At 43.6% G+C, this 17300-nt stretch overlaps 2 protein-coding genes across 4 annotated transcripts in view; one reads left to right on the forward strand and one right to left on the reverse strand.

The window, feature by feature from the left end:
• Window positions 1-17300, reverse strand: part of KCNK2 (potassium two pore domain channel subfamily K member 2) — a 193907-nt gene that overhangs the window by 89473 nt on the left and 87134 nt on the right. The gene's annotated exons all lie outside the window — the stretch shown is intronic.
• Window positions 5497-12161, forward strand: LOC110222681 (uncharacterized). The gene is made up of 2 exons (XM_021007788.2): window positions 5497-5728; window positions 11349-12161. The coding sequence occupies exons 1-2, from the start codon at window positions 5708-5710 to the stop codon at window positions 12048-12050; spliced, it is 723 nt and encodes a 240-aa protein (XP_020863447.2). The 5' UTR covers window positions 5497-5707; the 3' UTR covers window positions 12051-12161.

The raw sequence follows: 17300 nt of genomic DNA on the forward strand, positions 1-17300 counted from the left end.
AAATGGATAAGGAAGGAAAAAAATTGCTTCTCCCACTCCTTCTTTCTCTCTCTGTCTCTCTCTCTCTCTCTCTCTCTCTCTCTCTCTCTCTCTCTCTCTCTCTCTTCTTCCATTTTCTCCTGTCTCTTTGTCTCTCAAATATAGAGAGCAACATATAAAACATGGAAATAAGACCAAGTGAGAGGACTGGTAATTCACAAGACACAATACCTTATATAAGAGGAACTTATATTAAAAATGTACAAAATATGCATAATAAACATTGAACCAGAGATTCCTTCATGAAGTTATACTATAATGCTTCATCATAGCTCAGAGATGACCCTGGATTCCAAAAATGAAGCATAAGTTCTGGTAAGTTCTTTTTCCGAGATGGAAGGGCTGTGGATTTGAAGCACTAAGTCTGCTGTCCTTGGATAAACCATGACAAAAACAGGGAGAAGTGATTTGCCTCATTTCATTTATTGCCAGGTTCTCTGCAAGGGTAGATCAAGAGAATGATTTTTAGCAATAAATGTGTGCAATAATTTAGATTATTTCATTATTTTTATACTGATTCAGACCAACTATCAGCATTGAATATCAATCCAAAAGACATTTATTAAGTGAATGGCCTTTAGTCAACGTCACACGAAGGCTAGCTAAAGGCACTGAGAATATTTAGCTTGGAGAAGGGAGAAATCAGGGTAACATCAAGAGAGTCACAGGAAGAATTATAAGAAGTAATTCAAATCAAAAAAGTAGATCCAAAAGATATACTAGACAAAAGAAATCCCCCTCATCACATACCTGAGAAACGGGCATCTAGACTCAGTATGAAGAACTCCCAAGAGGGAGAAATTACCTCTTGAGGTAGCACTGCACTTTTAGGTATCTCTAATTGTTAGGAAGGGTTTGTTTGTTTGTTTGTTCGTTTGTTTTTGTTTGTTTTGTTTTCCAGATATCAAGCTTAACTTTGCCTCTCTGGAACTTCTATTGAGAGCTTCTGGTTTTGCCCTCTTGAGCCAAACAGAACAACTCTAATGCCTCCACCATATCATAGCCATGCAAATATTTAAACAAATCTATTATGCCCCACTTCCTTTAGGTTCTCCAAGCTAAACATATTCAGTTCTTTCAACTGATCCTCCTTTGACATATACTCTAGGTCCTTCAGCATCCTGGCTGCCCTTCTCTGGACACTTTCCAATTTATCAACATCCTTCTTAAAAATGTGGCATGTGGAGTTGAACACAATATTATAAATGAGGTCACTTTAGGGCAAAGTACAGTGGGATTATCACCTTCTTATTTCTGAGTCCTGTGCTTTTCAACTCATCAGCTTTTTTGCCTGCCACATGACAATGCTAACTCAGATCTTTTTAAAATTGCTATGTCTTTCTTGTTTATACCCATGACTACTTTGTTCCTGTCTATGACTTTATGTTTCTCCCTACTGAATTTAATTTTATAACCTTGATCTCAATGTTATAGCCTGTCAAAATGCTTTTGGATACTGAGTCTATCATTCTGGATGATAGCAATATACATAACTACAAAATTTAAAGGAATATAACACTAAAAGGAAAAAAAAAAACCAGATGATATTAGTACCTAATAACTGTTTTTGAACTGGAAAGAAAGTGATGCATGTTGTTGGTGGCAATCACATTACTGTAGTTTTGCATTATTTTTTGTTTCCAGAGGATGTACTTGGAGATGGGAGGTGGGACAAAGTATAAGTTACTTGGGTATTTGCTGAGAAGTATTTATTGTATTGAGCAACTAAGTGGCTCAGTGGATAGAGTGTTAGGACTGGAATTTGGAAGACTCACCTTACTGCATTCAAATCTGACCTCAGACACTTACTAGCTATGTGACCCTGGGCAAGTCACTTAACTTTGTTTTCCTCAGTTTCCTCATCTGTAAAATGAGCTGGAGAAGGAAATGGCAAATCTCTCCAGTGTCTTTGCCAATAAAACCCCAAATGAGATCATGAAGAGTTGAACACGACTGAAAAATGATAACAAAAGAAAATCTATTATGTCAAAAACAAATAATAATAAAACTGACCAAATGTTACATTAGATAGCATCATTCTGCCACAGGGGAGAATGTGTATCATGTACATCTATAAAATGAGTATTATAATAGCCCTTACTTTCTAGGGTTTTTTGAGGATAAAATGAGATAATATTTGTAAAATGATTTGCAAAAAAACTTAAAATGCCATATAAATGCTAGGTAGATAAAAAAAAAAAAACATCATCCCAAAAGAAACAATTTGTCATGGTTGGATGGAATATCTACCCTTGAGCAATTGAAATGTGTCTTCCTTTTGCCTCACATGTAAGTTTGCAATATGCATCACTCCCTAGACTTATCACAGCTTCCTCTTGCCTGTGAATAAGAAAATTCTGTAGAATTGGTAATGATTTAGATAGGCTTACAATTCTCATGTGAAAGGCATCTAGAGAGAATAAACAGCAGCAAAGAAATGCATCTTTGCAAAGACTTAATATGAATTTCAATTTTAGCTCTATAAGATGATTTATTTTTTTTTCAGGGCACAAGAGCATCATTTGATATTTTAGTTTATTTAGACACTCAAGAGCACTTTTTGCCAGCTCAAGATTGATTATTATGAATACCTTTTGTCTCCCTATTCAAAGAAGCCCTAACAATTAACTTTATGTTGAATGAATTATGAAAAAGACTAATATTCTCAGCACATTAGACAAAGATCAAGACAAATACATTAGCTTATCTTTGCAAAATAATATATCTAAGGCAAAAAAGAATAGAGAAAGAAAATGAGATGACCTGCCTATAAGCTAAAGTCCTTGTCTGCTTAATCCAGGTATAATGAGACTGGAATGACGTGGTATGCTGGAGAAAGTGCTGGGCTTGGAATTGGGACATCAAAATTCAAATCCTGCCACAGATAGAAATTAGTTGTGTGACCATGGAACAGCCACCTAATCTCTAAGCCTCAGTTTATTGTTGCTGTTGTTTAGTCGTTTCAGTCGTGTCTGACTCTTTGAGACCCCATTTGGGGTTTTCTTGGCAAAGATACTGGAGTGATTCGCCTTTTCCTTACCTACCTCATTTTACAGATGAAGAAACTGAACCAAATAGGGTTAAGTGACTTGCCAGTGTCACACAGCTAGTTAGTATCTGAGGACAGATTTGAATTTAGGCCCTCTTGACTCCAGGACCAGCATTCTATTCACTGTGCTACCTATCAGTCCCCCAAAGCCTCAGCTTACTAATCTGTAAAATTATGGTGTCCACTCCCTACCGACCTTACGGGGTTGTTGTGAGGGTCTAATGAAGATGATGCAGGTAAAGTGCTACGGAAATTTTAAAGCAATATGAAGTAAGTGAATTTACATAGTCATAAACAATGGGATGTTTAGCAACAAAGCCATGGAACTATCTTTTTGGTTCTGTTCTGTGAGGTAAGTTTGGAAGTGAAGAAAAGCAAATAGCTATCTATTTCTAGCCAGCTATAGTCATTATTATCACCAGCATTAATTATTATCAGCACTGTTGATAGATTCTGAAAAGGTGACAAAATCATTGAATTAGAATTTTAGAATTGGAAGAAACCTCACAGGACCTCTATTCCAACTCACAGGTAGGGATTATATATGTTTTTAGTTAGATCCAGTCACTCTTCCTGATGATCGTCTTAAGTGCTATTTAGACATCTCTCAAATAAGGCACTGGACCTTGGAAATTTGGATCCAGAATAACTCCACTGCTATGGTAGTGTTCTTCTATCTTCCCACTTGGCCTAGGAATATCTTGCCATTCAGTTACTACCTCTGTCCCCTACACATATCTCTGGGGCTATGTGGATTCCAGGAGGAGCTTTGTGCGTTTGCAGTACTCCATCCAGGAAGATGTTTCTGAATTTTTGTGTAGCCTAGCTTCACTCTGCACAATCTCTCAGTGTCTCTCTCTTTGTCTGTCTGTCTCCCCAACCCACCCTCCTTCCCCCCCCAACTCTCTCACTCTTTGTTTGCACCCTCTCCTTTCTCATCTTGATTCTTTCTCTCCATGTTGCCTTTTAAAAGCCAAGCCTAAGGCTATGACTTAGCTATATTAACTTGCTGCAAAACATCATCATTATCAATTGAGCCTCAATGGAACAACAAATACCAGAATATCTCAAGGGATTTGCAGCTGTCAGAATTAACTCTGCCAAGAAAACTTCACATTTAATTTAAGGGACCTCTTACCCTCCTTGTTGGTAGAGTAAGGACCCAAGAAGGACCCTCTGCACACCCACTACAATAACAGAAACAAGAACACAAGAAATCAACCCTATAGCTGTGAATCTAATAAGGGGAACCATTTCTGCTCATCAGTTCAATTATCCTCTGAGTGATAAGGAAAATTCTGACAATGACTAGATGCTGGTAATCTATAGGTGTAGTTAACAAGTAAGTTCTTTGGGTTTGGAATATAGAATATAGACAGAAATTTAGCATTGTGATTGAAGTTGAGTTGCTGCTGAATGGTGGTTACAGTCAGAGAATGACTGTGAGAGTAAATGTATATGTGTATGTTCAGTCATGAGAACCCAGGCAGTGGGAGTATATGATGAGAGCAAAATCTTTAGCAATTATATTGGTGTCTCTGATTTGGGAGCCCCTGAGGGTTGGTTTGATTATAGGGAAAACCTTGATTTAGAAGGCCTTCAGAGAGTGAGAAGGGCAGTTAGGTAGCACAGTTGATAGAGCAACAGGCCTGGAGTCAGGAAAACTCATCTTCCTAAGTTGAAATCTGGCCTTACTGACATTTACTAAAGTCACTGTGTGACCCAGGGTAAGTCATTTAACCCTACTTGCCTCAGTTTCTTCATCTGTAAAATAAGCTGGAGAAGTAAATTGCAAACCACTCTGGTAATTTTGTCAAGAAAATCCCAAATGGGGTCAATGAAGAGTTGGACATGAGTGAAAAATGACTGAACAACAGAGAGCGAGAATCAAAATATTATGTAGAACCAGGTACACCCAGTTACTGTCCAGGCAATGAGACTGAGTCATTGGTTTCAATGCTTTCCCCACCAAGAGCAATTTTAACATCTGGTGGAGTGGTTGCAAGCCCTAGAAGAATTAATATTTGAATGTCACTAGTAGTCTATGCATGGGAAAAGTGATTCTCAAAGTGTGAGGGTAGGAGAACACTGAGAATCAAAGTTTAAGTGGATTTAAATTGGTAGAGAAAGCTAAATATGACTGCCAATGCAGATCTGCAATTCATAGTCTTAGAGAGCTGTCCTACAGAATTTCATACATACATGTTGGAGGCCAGCACCTGGTAGTGGGCCCCTAACCCCGTGAGAACACCACACCCCAAGCAGCTTGTTCTGGGGCAAACTGTACCATAACGTGTTCCTGTCAGGGCTAACCGCAAGATGTGCCACACCGCCCCTGGAAAGTCCCGGAGGCCCTTTTCCCCTTTTGCCCCTCCCCGCTTTTGCCCTATATAAGCTTGTAACGCTCAAAAATAAAATTAGACCTTGCCTACCATCTTTTTGGTCTCACTCCTCCTTTTCACCCATTCCTTTCAGCCAGGGTCCTCCTCGACCCCCCACGTATACTGGCCCTGCAGGTCGGGGCAAGTGGCGCCCAACGTGGGGCTCGAGGTCCGGATTTCTGCCAGGCGGACCAGCATTGAGAAACGATTCGTCGCGACCCCCTCCTTCTCATCGCTCATGAAGAGCCCCTGCGTTTTGGTAAGTTGAGTTTTCGTCCGCCTCATTCTAATCATGGGTTCCAACCTTTCTAAGGAGCAGGTCTTTATCCAAGACCTTAAGTATGCCCTTAAGGAGAGAGGAGTTAAAGTTAAGAAAAAGGACCTTTTGAAATTCTTTCTTTTTGTAGATGAGGTCTGCCCTTGGTTTATGGTTACCGGCCCAGATATTCATCCGGGAAAGTGGCAGAAGGTCGGGAGAGACCTCAATAGAAAGTTGCAAACTGAAGGGCCAGAGGCGGTCCCTCCCTCGGCTTTTTCTTACTGGGGTATCATCAGAGACATAGTGGAATCTGCCCCTGGGGACCCAGGCAAGCGCCAACTCCTTTCGGTGGCAGAGTTTTGTTTACGCCCCTTGTCGCGGGCAGCTTCTGTTAAATCGCTACAGCGCCCTTTATCACGAACCGCCTCTACAAAGTCATTAGAATCAGTGGGAAAAAGTCCCCCTAGACCCCCCTCCGTGGTCATTACCATTCCGCCGGAACCTCCAAAGCCTCTTTATCCTCCCCTCCCTGTGGAAACGGTCCCGGCTACTGAACCTTTAACACTGCCTATAATTGCAAAACACAAAACTCCTCCTTTAGGAGATCCTGACCCTGATACTCTAGATCCCGGGGACGAGGCGGAACTGGAGGAAGAAGCCGCCCGATATAATAACCCGGACTGGCCCATAACTCCCCAGTACCTACCCCCTCCCTACATATCCCAGACTTGCGCTCCTGCGCTTTTGCCCCCCATTCCCACTTCCTCAGCCCTCACATCCGCCAGAAGTCAACTCTCCACTCAAGTTAAGGAGCTCCGAGAAGTCTTAGATCTACAAAAGCAATATGCACAACTCTCTTCGGAACTGAGTTCCCTGCAACACTCCCTCCAGAATTCTGTCATTTTTTCCCCCAATAGGTCGCAGTTACATCAGAAACCCCTGAAAAAGATCAGAGCCAGTGCTAGAGATAAAAAAATCTAAAAAGGCGCAGCCCATGATATTCCCTGTTATGACCCGGTCTCGTCAGCCTGACTCCCCACACAACGACCCCAAGGAAGTTTCTGCCAGTGAAGGGGAGGGAGATGAAGAAAGTGAGGAAGAAGGGAAGAGGACGAGGGAGAGGGGGAGGGACAGGAGAGGGGAAGAGGAAGGCAATTGGAAAAAAGGAAGGACAGCGGTTAGAATATAGGAGATTGCAGTTCAAAGGGATTAAGGATCTTAACGCCGCCGTCAAGTCCTATGGTCCTAACGCCCCGTTCACCCTCTCAGCTCTTGAATCTATGTCCCGCGGAGGATATCTCTTGCCGGCAGAATGGCTTCGTGTAGTACAGGCAGTCCTTTCAAGGGGGCAGTTCTTGACATGGAAAGCAGATTTCTTCGACCGCTGCCAATCCATGGCTACAGCCAACCAAAAATCCCCTGGCTCCCCCGCTTTAAAGTGGACTTATGAGAAGTTGAGTGGTCAAGGGAAATACGCAGAGGAGGCCAAACAACGCTGCCTCCCAATAGGCCTCTTGGCGCAAACCGCCAATGCTGCATTCGCGGCTTGGCGTGCCTTGCCCACTTCTGGATCCCCCCTTGCTCCGCTTAATAAGATCGTACAAGGAACTCAGGAAGATTTCTCTGAGTATGTTAGTAGGCTCTTGGAAGCAACTGAACGAACCTTAGGGCAAGAAGCGTCTAATGATCAGCTTGTGAGACGCTTAGCATATGAAAATGCTAACAATGCCTGTCGGTCTGCCTTACGCGGGAAGTGGAGAGATAAAACATTAGAGGAAATGATACGTATGTGCAGAGATGTAGATCCCTTCACTACCAAAATGTCCCAGGCCGTACATCTGGCCATAGGGGCAGCTCTCCAAACCGGGGACTCCCAAAAGGCATGCTTCCGGTGTGGTCAACCTGGCCATTTTGCCCGACAGTGCCCTAGTGCCCCTGACACTCCCTCCGCTCCAATCAGCAATAAGGCTTCCCAACCCTCCACCCTCTGCCCTCGGTGTAGGAAAGGGAAACACTGGGCAAATACCTGCCGCTCAACTACAGACGTTCATGGCCACCCTTTACAGGGAAACGGTCGGAGGGGCCAGCCCCGGGCCCCCCAGTCGACCCCTTTGTTCGGGCCTCGGGGATCAGCCAGTCCACACCCACTCTTCAGAGCCACTGCAGGAAGCGCAGGGGTGGACTTGTGTGCCGCCTCCACCTCAGTATTGACCCCTGAGGGTGGCGTCCATATTATTCCTACAGGCATCTTTGGCCCCCCGCCCCCTGACTTCTATTTTTTCATCCTTGGTCGCGCCTCCGCTACTATTAATGGCCTCATGATTCACCCCTCCATTGTGGATAGTGATTACACGGGGGAAATTCAGATACTTGCCTCAACCCTGAAAGGGCCCCTCACTGTCCGTCAGGGACAACGCCTTGCGCAGGCTCTCCCGCTCCCCCTACAGACTCCATACCCTGCTCTCGCCACTGTTAGAGGCCACTCCAAGCCTGGTTCCTCAGACATCTATTGGGTCCAGGCCATTTCCCAAGACCGCCCCATGCTTACGCTTTTTATTCAAGGCAGGCTTTTTGAAGGAATATTAGATTCAGGAGCTGACTCGACTGTTATCTCAAAAGACAGTTGGCCATCTTCGTGGCCCCTTCAACCATCCATGACACACTTGCAGGGCATAGGTCAATCCCACAATACCCTACAGAGCTCTCAATGGCTGCCTTGGCAAGACAAAGAAGGAAATAAAGGGACTGTTCGGCCTTTTGTGATCCCCGGCTTACCTGTCAACTTATGGGGAAGGGACATTCTTTCACAGATGGGGGTAATTATGTGCAGCCCAAATACCGTTGTGACCCGTCAAATGCTCTCCCAGGGATTTCTCCCAGGGCAAGGATTAGGCAAGAAAGGTCAAGGGCAACTGTCCCCATTGTTGCTGAAGGGAGAAAAGGACGAGCAGGCCTTGGTTGTGAGAGCCCAGATAATCAGAACCATTTTTCGTGAGGGCCACGGGTCCTCCTGCACTCCAGGCAGATAGGATCTCGTGGAGAAATGACCTACCCGTCTGGGTAGACCAGTGGCCCTTACCCAAGAAAAAACTGGAGGCAGCGCTTGCTTTAGTGCAGGAGCAACTAGCTGCAGGTCACATAGAACCATCTACATCCCCGTGGAACACGCCCATTTTTGTTATCCAAAAAAGATCAGGTAAATGGCGACTCTTACATGATTTACGGGCCGTCAATAAAACTATGATTCCTATGGGGGCCCTTCAACCTGGGCTCCCCTCCCCTGTAGCCATACCGCAAGATTTTTCTAAGATTACAATTGATCTTAAGGATTGCTTCTTTTCCATTCCCCTCCACCCTTCCGATTGTCAGCGCTTCGCTTTTAGTGTTCCTATTACCAATTGTGTGGGCCCTTCTCCGCGCTTTCAGTGGAAAGTTTTGCCACAAGGCATGGCTAATAGCCCTACGCTGTGCCAAAAATATGTTGCCCAAACAATTGATCCTTTCCGCTTGCAGTATCCCAAGCTTTATATTATCCATTATATGGACGATATCCTCCTTGCAGGACCAAATAATGAGGAATTGACTCAGGTATCACAGGAGCTCATTAAGGCGTTGGAATATCGGGGCCTTAATATTTCCCCTGATAAAGTGCAAACCTGCCCCCCCCAGCTGTTCTTGGGATTTGAACTCTTGACGAATCGCATTCTCTCCCAGAAGGTTCGCCTACGAGTGAGTCACCTTTGCTCCCTTAATGATTTCCAAAAATTACTGGGAGAATTGAATTGGCTTCGGCCATATCTTAAGATCACTACAGGGGAACTGCGACCCTTGTTTGATATTCTTAAAGGAGACTCCGATCCAAATTCACCCCGCTCTCTCACGCCGGAGGCCCGTAAGGCCCTTGCCTTAATTGAGCAAGCCATTCATCAACATATTGGCTATTACGCTCCTCAAAAACCTCTTTGGTTCTTAATCTTTTCCACCGCTTTTTCCCCCACTGGATTATTGTGGCAGGAACATCCGTTATTTTGGATTCATATGCCAGCCACACCTACAAAGATCCTTTCCTCCTACCCGCATTTAACGGCGGGGCTCCTGCGCCTCGGCCGAGAGGCAGCCCTTCGGCTTTTTGGTCGGGAACCAGATCATATTGTTTGCCCCTACACTGCTTCGCAGATTCAATGGCTGCTTCAGAATGATGATGATTGGGCAGTTAATTGCATTTCCTATATGGGAGCTATAGACAATCATTATCCCTCAGATAAGCTCATTCAGTTCTTTCAGAAAACACCCGTGGTCTTCCCAAGGATCACCAAAGCGGAGCCCATAGAGAGCGCCCATTTGGCGTTCACTGATGGCTCCGCCACAGGGAAGGCAGCCTTTAGTGTTGATGGACAGGTCACCTCTTTTGACACCCCTTTCACCTCCGCGCAGCTGGTAGAGCTCGCAGCGGTCATTAAGGTTTTTGAATCTGTCTCGGGCCCCCTCAATGTTTATACTGATAGTTCCTATATTGCACAGTCAGTCCCTCTATTGGAAACCGTCCCGTATATCCGTCCCTCCACTAATGCGTCTCCTCTTTTTGCCACTCTTCAGCTTCTAATTCTCTCCCGCGATCACCCCTTTTTCATTGGTCATATTCGTGCCCATTCCGACCTCCCCGGTCCTCTTTCTGAAGGGAATGATCAGGTTGATCAAGTAACTCGTCGCATTCTGCTTGCTCTGTCTGCCTCCCCTGTTGAGGCTGCCACACAAGCCCACAAGCTGCATCACCTGAATGCCCATACGCTTCGTCTCAAGTTCCCTATAACCCGGGAACAAGCCAGACAGATTGTGAAACAGTGCCCTGGTTGCCTGACCCTCCTTCCTGAACCTCATAATGGCATCAATCCCCGAGGTCTTATCCCCGGGGAACTTTGGCAAATGGATGTCACTCACTATCCCCCTTTTGGTCGGCTTAAATATGTTCATGTGTCCATTGATACCTTCAGTGGCTTCATTTTTGCCACCCTGCAACCTGGAGAGGCCACCAAACATGTCATTAATCACCTCCTTAGTGCCTTGGCGGTCCTCCCGCAGCCCAAAATTCTTAAGACAGATAATGGCCCTGGTTATACCAGTTCTTCTTTCAGATCTTTTTGTACACAGTTGCATATTAAGCATGTTACTGGTATACCCTATAATCCTCAAGGGCAAGGAATTGTGGAAAGGGCCCATCAGACACTGAAAAACATGATCCTGAAATTACAATCAGGGAGGGAAGTTCTTTATCCCAGAGCTGGCAATGCCAAAACATTGCTCAATCACGCTCTTTTTGTTTTAAATTTTCTCACTCTGGACACTGCGGCAAAGAGTGCCGCAGACCGCCTTTGGCATTCCACTACGGCCCAAACCTACGCTCAGGCAAAATGGAAAGATCCCCTGCTTGGCAAATGGCAGGGCCCTGATCCTGTGTTAATCTGGGGCAAAGGCCATGCTTGTATTTATGACTCAAAGTGCCAAAATGCTAGATGGTTGCCTGAAAGGCTGATTAGGTTGATGGACAAGCCAGAAACTCATAATGCCGTCCAGGGAACCACACCCCCCTGAGACACCTCTGTTTTCTTTCTCTGTTTTACAGAAAATGACGATCCTCGTAATTTTCCTCCTGTTCCGTGGGAGCCACGGTGGTTTTCAATCTCCTGACCCAGTAGCGCTCAGCCGTGCCCTCTTTGGAAGCCCTTGTGACTGCGGCGGGGGCACGTTCACTGTCCGTCCCGCCACCTACACGCAAGAAGTGGACTGCGGGGAAAAGACAGCCTACCTCGCCTACCGTCATTCTATCACGGGCGTCTCCAAACCCAAGTGGGAATGCGTAAGGAAGCCCCGAGTTATCCCTCCGAATGGTGGCCAGCCCGGGCCTTGCCCCAGTGATTGCAACTACCTTGAGGCCTTGCACTCCACATGCTATAGTTCTACCCAGCAGTGCAGTGGCAGCTCAGGAACAGTCTATCTTACTACAATACAGGAAAGAGAATATGGTGGCTCCACAGGAGGGGACTGGGCGCATATAACTAGCCAAGGCCTACGTGGAAGTACCAATAAGTATGCTCAGGCTTCCTGTCGTAAAGAAAATATTGGAAAAAATGTCTGTTGGCCCCTTCATGCACCTGTCCATATCTCTGATGGGGGTGGCCCTACAGACCAAATTAGGGAACATGAGGTTAGGGAACGTATAAACGAAATAATTAAGAGTATGTACCCCCCCCATCCATTACCATCCACTTGCACTGCCCAAACCCCGGGGAACGGACCTAGATGTCCAAACTTCAGAAATCCTTGAAGCAACACTTAAGGCCCTTAATTACTCTAACCCTGATTTGGCTGCCGATTGCTGGCTGTGTATGGCCCTTGGCACACCTATGCCCATAGCTTTGATGTCCAAAAATGGCTCCACATCCACAAATTGCACACTTAGTCCACCTTTTAAGGTACAACCTGTTGGTCTCCGCCCCTCTCCTTGTATCCAAGCCCCATTTCAGAATTCCACTGCTGATATTGATGTTGGTTTTGCTACCTTTGCTAATTGCTCTGAAGTCAAAAACTATACCTCACAGGAACCTCTCTGTCCCCTGCCGGGACAACTTTTCGCCTGTGGGGGAAATATGGCCTACTCTGCCTCCCCCAGAATTGGACAGGACTCTGCACACAAATTTCAATCCTCCCTGATATCGACATCATTCCGGGAGATGAGCCTGTCCCACTGCCCAGTTTTGATTATATTACTGGAAGACCCAAGAGGGCTGTTGCATTTATCCCCCTCCTTGTTGGCCTTGGGATTACAGGGGCACTCGCTACCGGCTCTGCCGGCATAGGAGTTGCTGTTGATTCATATACAAAACTATCCCATCAATTTCTTAATGATGTGCAAACCCTCTCGGGGACGATAAATGACCTTCAAGACCAAATTGACTCCCTGGCGGGAGTCGTTCTTCAGAATAGGAGGGGCCTAGATTTACTCACGGCAGAACAAGGGGGAATTTGCTTAGCCCTACAAGAAAAATGTTGCTTCTATGCAAATAAATCTGGGATAGTGCGGGATAAAATCAAAAAACTGCAAGAGGATCTGATTGAAAGACGCAAAAACTTTTTGAAAATCCCCTCTGGAGTGGCTTGAATGGAGTCCTCCCATACCTCCTCCCTCTTCTTGGACCTTTAATTGGTCTCCTCCTACTTTTTTCTTTTGGACCTTGGGCCTTTACCAGACTAACCTCTTTCATTAAGACGCAGATTGAGGCTTCTCTTAAAAACACCGTCAATATCCATTACCACCAACTTGCTTCGTCAGAAGATCCTACTGATACCATGGAAGAGGGTCTCCAGTTCTCGAAGCTCGTGCATCCGGAATCTCGCTGCTCGCGGTGGTGGAGAAATATTAAGGATAAAAAGTGATCTGGCAGCTGTGAGAGAGCCCATGACGGGAATATTGAGGTCCCATGTTCAAAAAAAGATCAGCGCGGCTGCAGTTGCTTCCCCATGACGGGAGTAGAGTGAGGCCATGGTGGGTAACATCATGGGGTCCCCTCACTTAGCCTAAGACAGGGACTACTGCCACCAATGCGCCTTGACCATGGACGCCGACCTCATAGCCTAAGACAGGCCTCTCACCTGCTATTCTAAATAAAAAAGGGGGACATGCTGGAGGCCAGCACCTGGTAGTGGGCCCCTAACCCCGTGAGATTACCACACCCCAAGCAGCTTGTTCCGGGACAAACCGTACCATAACGTGTTCCTGTCAGGGCTAACCGCAAGATGTGCCACACCGCCCCTGGAAAGTCCCGGAGGCCACCCTTTTCCCCTTTTGCCCCTCCCCGCTTTTGCCCTATATAAGCTTGTAACGCTCAAAAATAAAATTAGACCTTGCCTACCATCTTTTTGGTCTCACTCCTCCTTTTCACCCATTCCTTTCAGCCAGGGTCCTCCTCGACCCCCCACGTATACTGGCCCTGCAGGTCGGGGCACATACAGACTAGATATAATTAAAATTTCTATATCCCACAATCTTCTACCTCAGACTTTAAGCTCCTAAAGCAGAAGTCTGTTTTTTGAGCTCAAAGTGTAGAATTTTCCTTCCCTTTCTCACTTTCCATTCTCTTAATTTTTTTCTGAACTTAAACAACAAAAAAAGAATATTTCTGTACTAAAGAATACAAAAAAAGAGGATTATTAATCTCTATTTCCTACTACTTATTTTTTGGAGTAAATAATAATTCCACATGCCATTTTACAACTTCCTGTTTGTGCTTCCTTCTGAACTTCCTTCTGTCCCCTTTTGTACACTTTAAAAATGTTTCAATGGCTTCCTTTCTGTCATCACTATTGCTACTTCCCCCTTCTTAACACCCTAATTAAAATAAAAAGAAAGAAAACAAATTCCTTGTAACATAGAAGCATAGTCTTGTAAAACAAATCCACACATAGGCCATGTCCACAAATGTGTCTTTTGCACTTTGAGCCTATCTGGAAACATAGCTGATCATTGAATTGAGCAGAGTTCTTAAATCTTTCAAAGTTGTTTTTCTTTGCTATGTTGCTCTCTTTGTATAAATAATTTTCCTGGCTCTGCTCTCTTCACTCTGCATCAGTGTATACCCAAGATACTTTGAAGTTATCACTTTCATTATCTCTTATGGAATAATAATACTCCATTATATTTATATGCCACAGTTTATTCAGTCAATCCACAATTGATGGGTATCCTTTTAGAAGCCACATTTTGTTGAGCCATTTCCCAACTGATGGTCATGCCCTTAGACTGTAATTATTTGCTCTCCCCCCTCCTCCCTTTAATAGCCCTGTTCAAGATCAGGAAGTTCGTTTCACTTATAGACATTCCCTCCCTACTACTATTTACCTTCCCTATCCATGTTTGTTTCCCTCACTGAGTTTGATGTGTATTTGTCCATTTGTCCATTTCTGATAAGAATGAGATTCGTCCTAAGCCCTCTTCCTCAGCCCTCCATGTTTATACATTCTTCTAGCAACTTTCTCTGACCTATACTAATGTGTTCCTTTTCATCTTTTTAAAAGCCCTCAGAAAAGAACTAAACTACTCCCACTCTAAGGCCTCTATTTTTCTTATTTAACTTCATCAGTATACCCTTTAAAGGCATTAAGATTCTGAAGGAACATATTCCTTTTCTCTCTAACGGAATACCATTAGAATATCAGGACTACATCATGATACTATTCCTTATAACTTTACAAATAAATTTACCTTTTTATTGTGCATCTGTCTCTTGTGTTTGCATTTCAAAGTTTCCATTCAGTTCTGGTCTTTTCAGGAATGCTCGAAAATCCTCTGCTCCATTGAAAATCCATTTTTCCCATGTAAGATTTCACTTTCTTTGTAAGATGTTATTCTTGGTTGTAAGCATATCTCTTTTGCCATGTGCAATACTGTATCCCAAGATCTCCTCCTCTTTAAAATAGAAGATGCCAGGTCTTGTGTGATCTTTGGTACCTGAACATTTTGTTTCTGATTACTGGCGTTGCTTTTTCCTTTGACCCATAAGTTCTGTATTTTGCTGAGTCTTCCCTGGGACTTTTCATTTCAGAATATCTCTTAGGAAGTGATCTGTGGAATCTGTCTGTCTTTACTTTGTGCTCTGCTTCTAATATAGTTGGGAAGTTTTCATTTATTATACCTTAAATCATATTATCCAGATTTTTTTTAATTATAGGATAATTGCTGACTTTTTGTATAGTTCTGTTATGTAAAAAGTCACTGTAGTTTCTAATTAATTTTGTTTGCAAAGGCAGCTAGGTGGTATAGTAGGTAAAGCAGTGAGCCTGGAGTCAGGAAGACCTGAGTTCAAATCCAGCCTCAGATACTTACTGACTATGTGACCCTGAGCAAGTCATTTAACCTGGTCTGCCTCCGTTTCTTCATCTATAAAATGAGCTGGCGAAAGAAATGGCAAACCACTCCAACATCTTTTTTCTAAGGCTTCCCTTGTGGTCACAAAGAGTTATACATGACTGAAAATGAACAAAAAATTCTGATCTGCTGCTAATGTTGGAGCATTGCTAGTGTAGGTTTTCTGGGTGGTCTGCTTCCACAGGCAGTCATCTTGACTGGAAGTATCCTCCCCCTTCATGCTCTTCAACCTTCTGAGGAGGGTCCCATCTCATCACCTTTCATCCACATTAGATCCCTTTTTATCTCATTGAAGCCTTGATTATGCACATCATTATCCTTAATAATATGGATTCAATGACCATACTCAAGTGATTTCTGCTACCTGTTGTAATGTCTTAAATAGAAACAGAGAACATTCCCTTATCACCATCTACAGAATATCCCCAAATCTACCTGAAGACTGTAATTATGATCTTCCTCCACACCACTGGTATATCAAACTGTTACTATAGAATGTTGAATAGACCTAATCCTGTTTATTTTTACTGAGTACAGTAAACACTGTACAACAATACACTGTACCAAAATTGCAAAACAAAAAATTAGAGGGCAATGTTTTCTTTTTAGAAAGATTTATCATTTTACATAAGTATTTGCCAAATGATTCCATGAAGTAGTGGTAGCAAGGTTGCTATTTGTCAACCTGACAAAAATAAGAAAGAGAAATGCTGTTGTCTTGGGGCATGCATCTGGAACATGACAGAGGTTGTCTATAAATTTGTCGAATCAAATAATCACTATCTACTCCCTATGGTTTATGTGGGGACAGATGATACTGCCAAAAGTAACATAGAAATATCACTGAAGATTATGAAATTGAAATTCAAAGCAAATAACTGAAGACCTTAGCTGCCCAAGTGGAAGGCCCATTGATATTGATGAAGGACTTTAATTGAAAATGGATAAGGAAGGAAAAAAATTGCTTCTCCCACTCCTTCTTTCTCTCTCTCTCTCTCTCTCTCTCTCTCTCTCTCTCTCTCTCTCTCTCTCTCTCTCTCTCTCTCTCTCTCTTCTTCCATTTTCTCCTGTCTCTTTGTATCTCAAATATAGAGAGCAACATATAAAACATGGAAATAAGACCAAGTGAGAGGACTGGTAATTCACAAGACACAATACCTTATATAAGAGGAACTTATATTAAAAATGTACAAAATATGCGTAATAAACATTGAACCAGAGATTCCTTCATGAAGTTATACTATAATGCTTCATTATAGCTCAGAGATGACCCTGGATTCCAAAAATGAAGCATAAGTTCTGGTAAGTTCTTTTTCCGAGATGGAAAGGCTGTGGATTTGAAGCACTAAGTCTGCTGTCCTTGGATAAACCATGACAAAAACAGGGAGAAGTGATTTGCCTCATTTCATTTATTGCCAGGTTCTCTGCAAGGGTAGATCAAGAGAATGATTTTTAGCAATAAATGTGTGCAATAATTTAGATTATTTCATTATTTTTATACTGATTCAGACCAACTATCAGCATTGAATATCAATCCAAAAGACATTTATTAAGTGAATGGCCTTTAGTCAACATCACACGAAGGCTAGCTAAAGGCACTGAGAATATTTAGCTTGGAGAAGGGAGAAATCAGGGTAACATCAAGAGAGTCAC

This window comes from Phascolarctos cinereus, unplaced genomic scaffold (genome assembly GCF_003287225.1).
Source record: "Phascolarctos cinereus isolate Bilbo 61053 unplaced genomic scaffold, phaCin_HiC Scaffold_5;HRSCAF=322, whole genome shotgun sequence".
Lineage (NCBI taxonomy): Eukaryota > Metazoa > Chordata > Mammalia > Diprotodontia > Phascolarctidae > Phascolarctos > Phascolarctos cinereus.

Coding starts and splice junctions, on each gene's coding strand:
- LOC110222681 (XM_021007788.2), top strand. CDS start 5,708: ATGAAGAGCCCCTGCGTTTTG. Junction 5,729..11,348: donor TGAAGAGCCCCTGCGTTTTG/GTAAGTTGAGTT, acceptor TCTGTTTTACAG/AAAATGACGATCCTCGTAAT.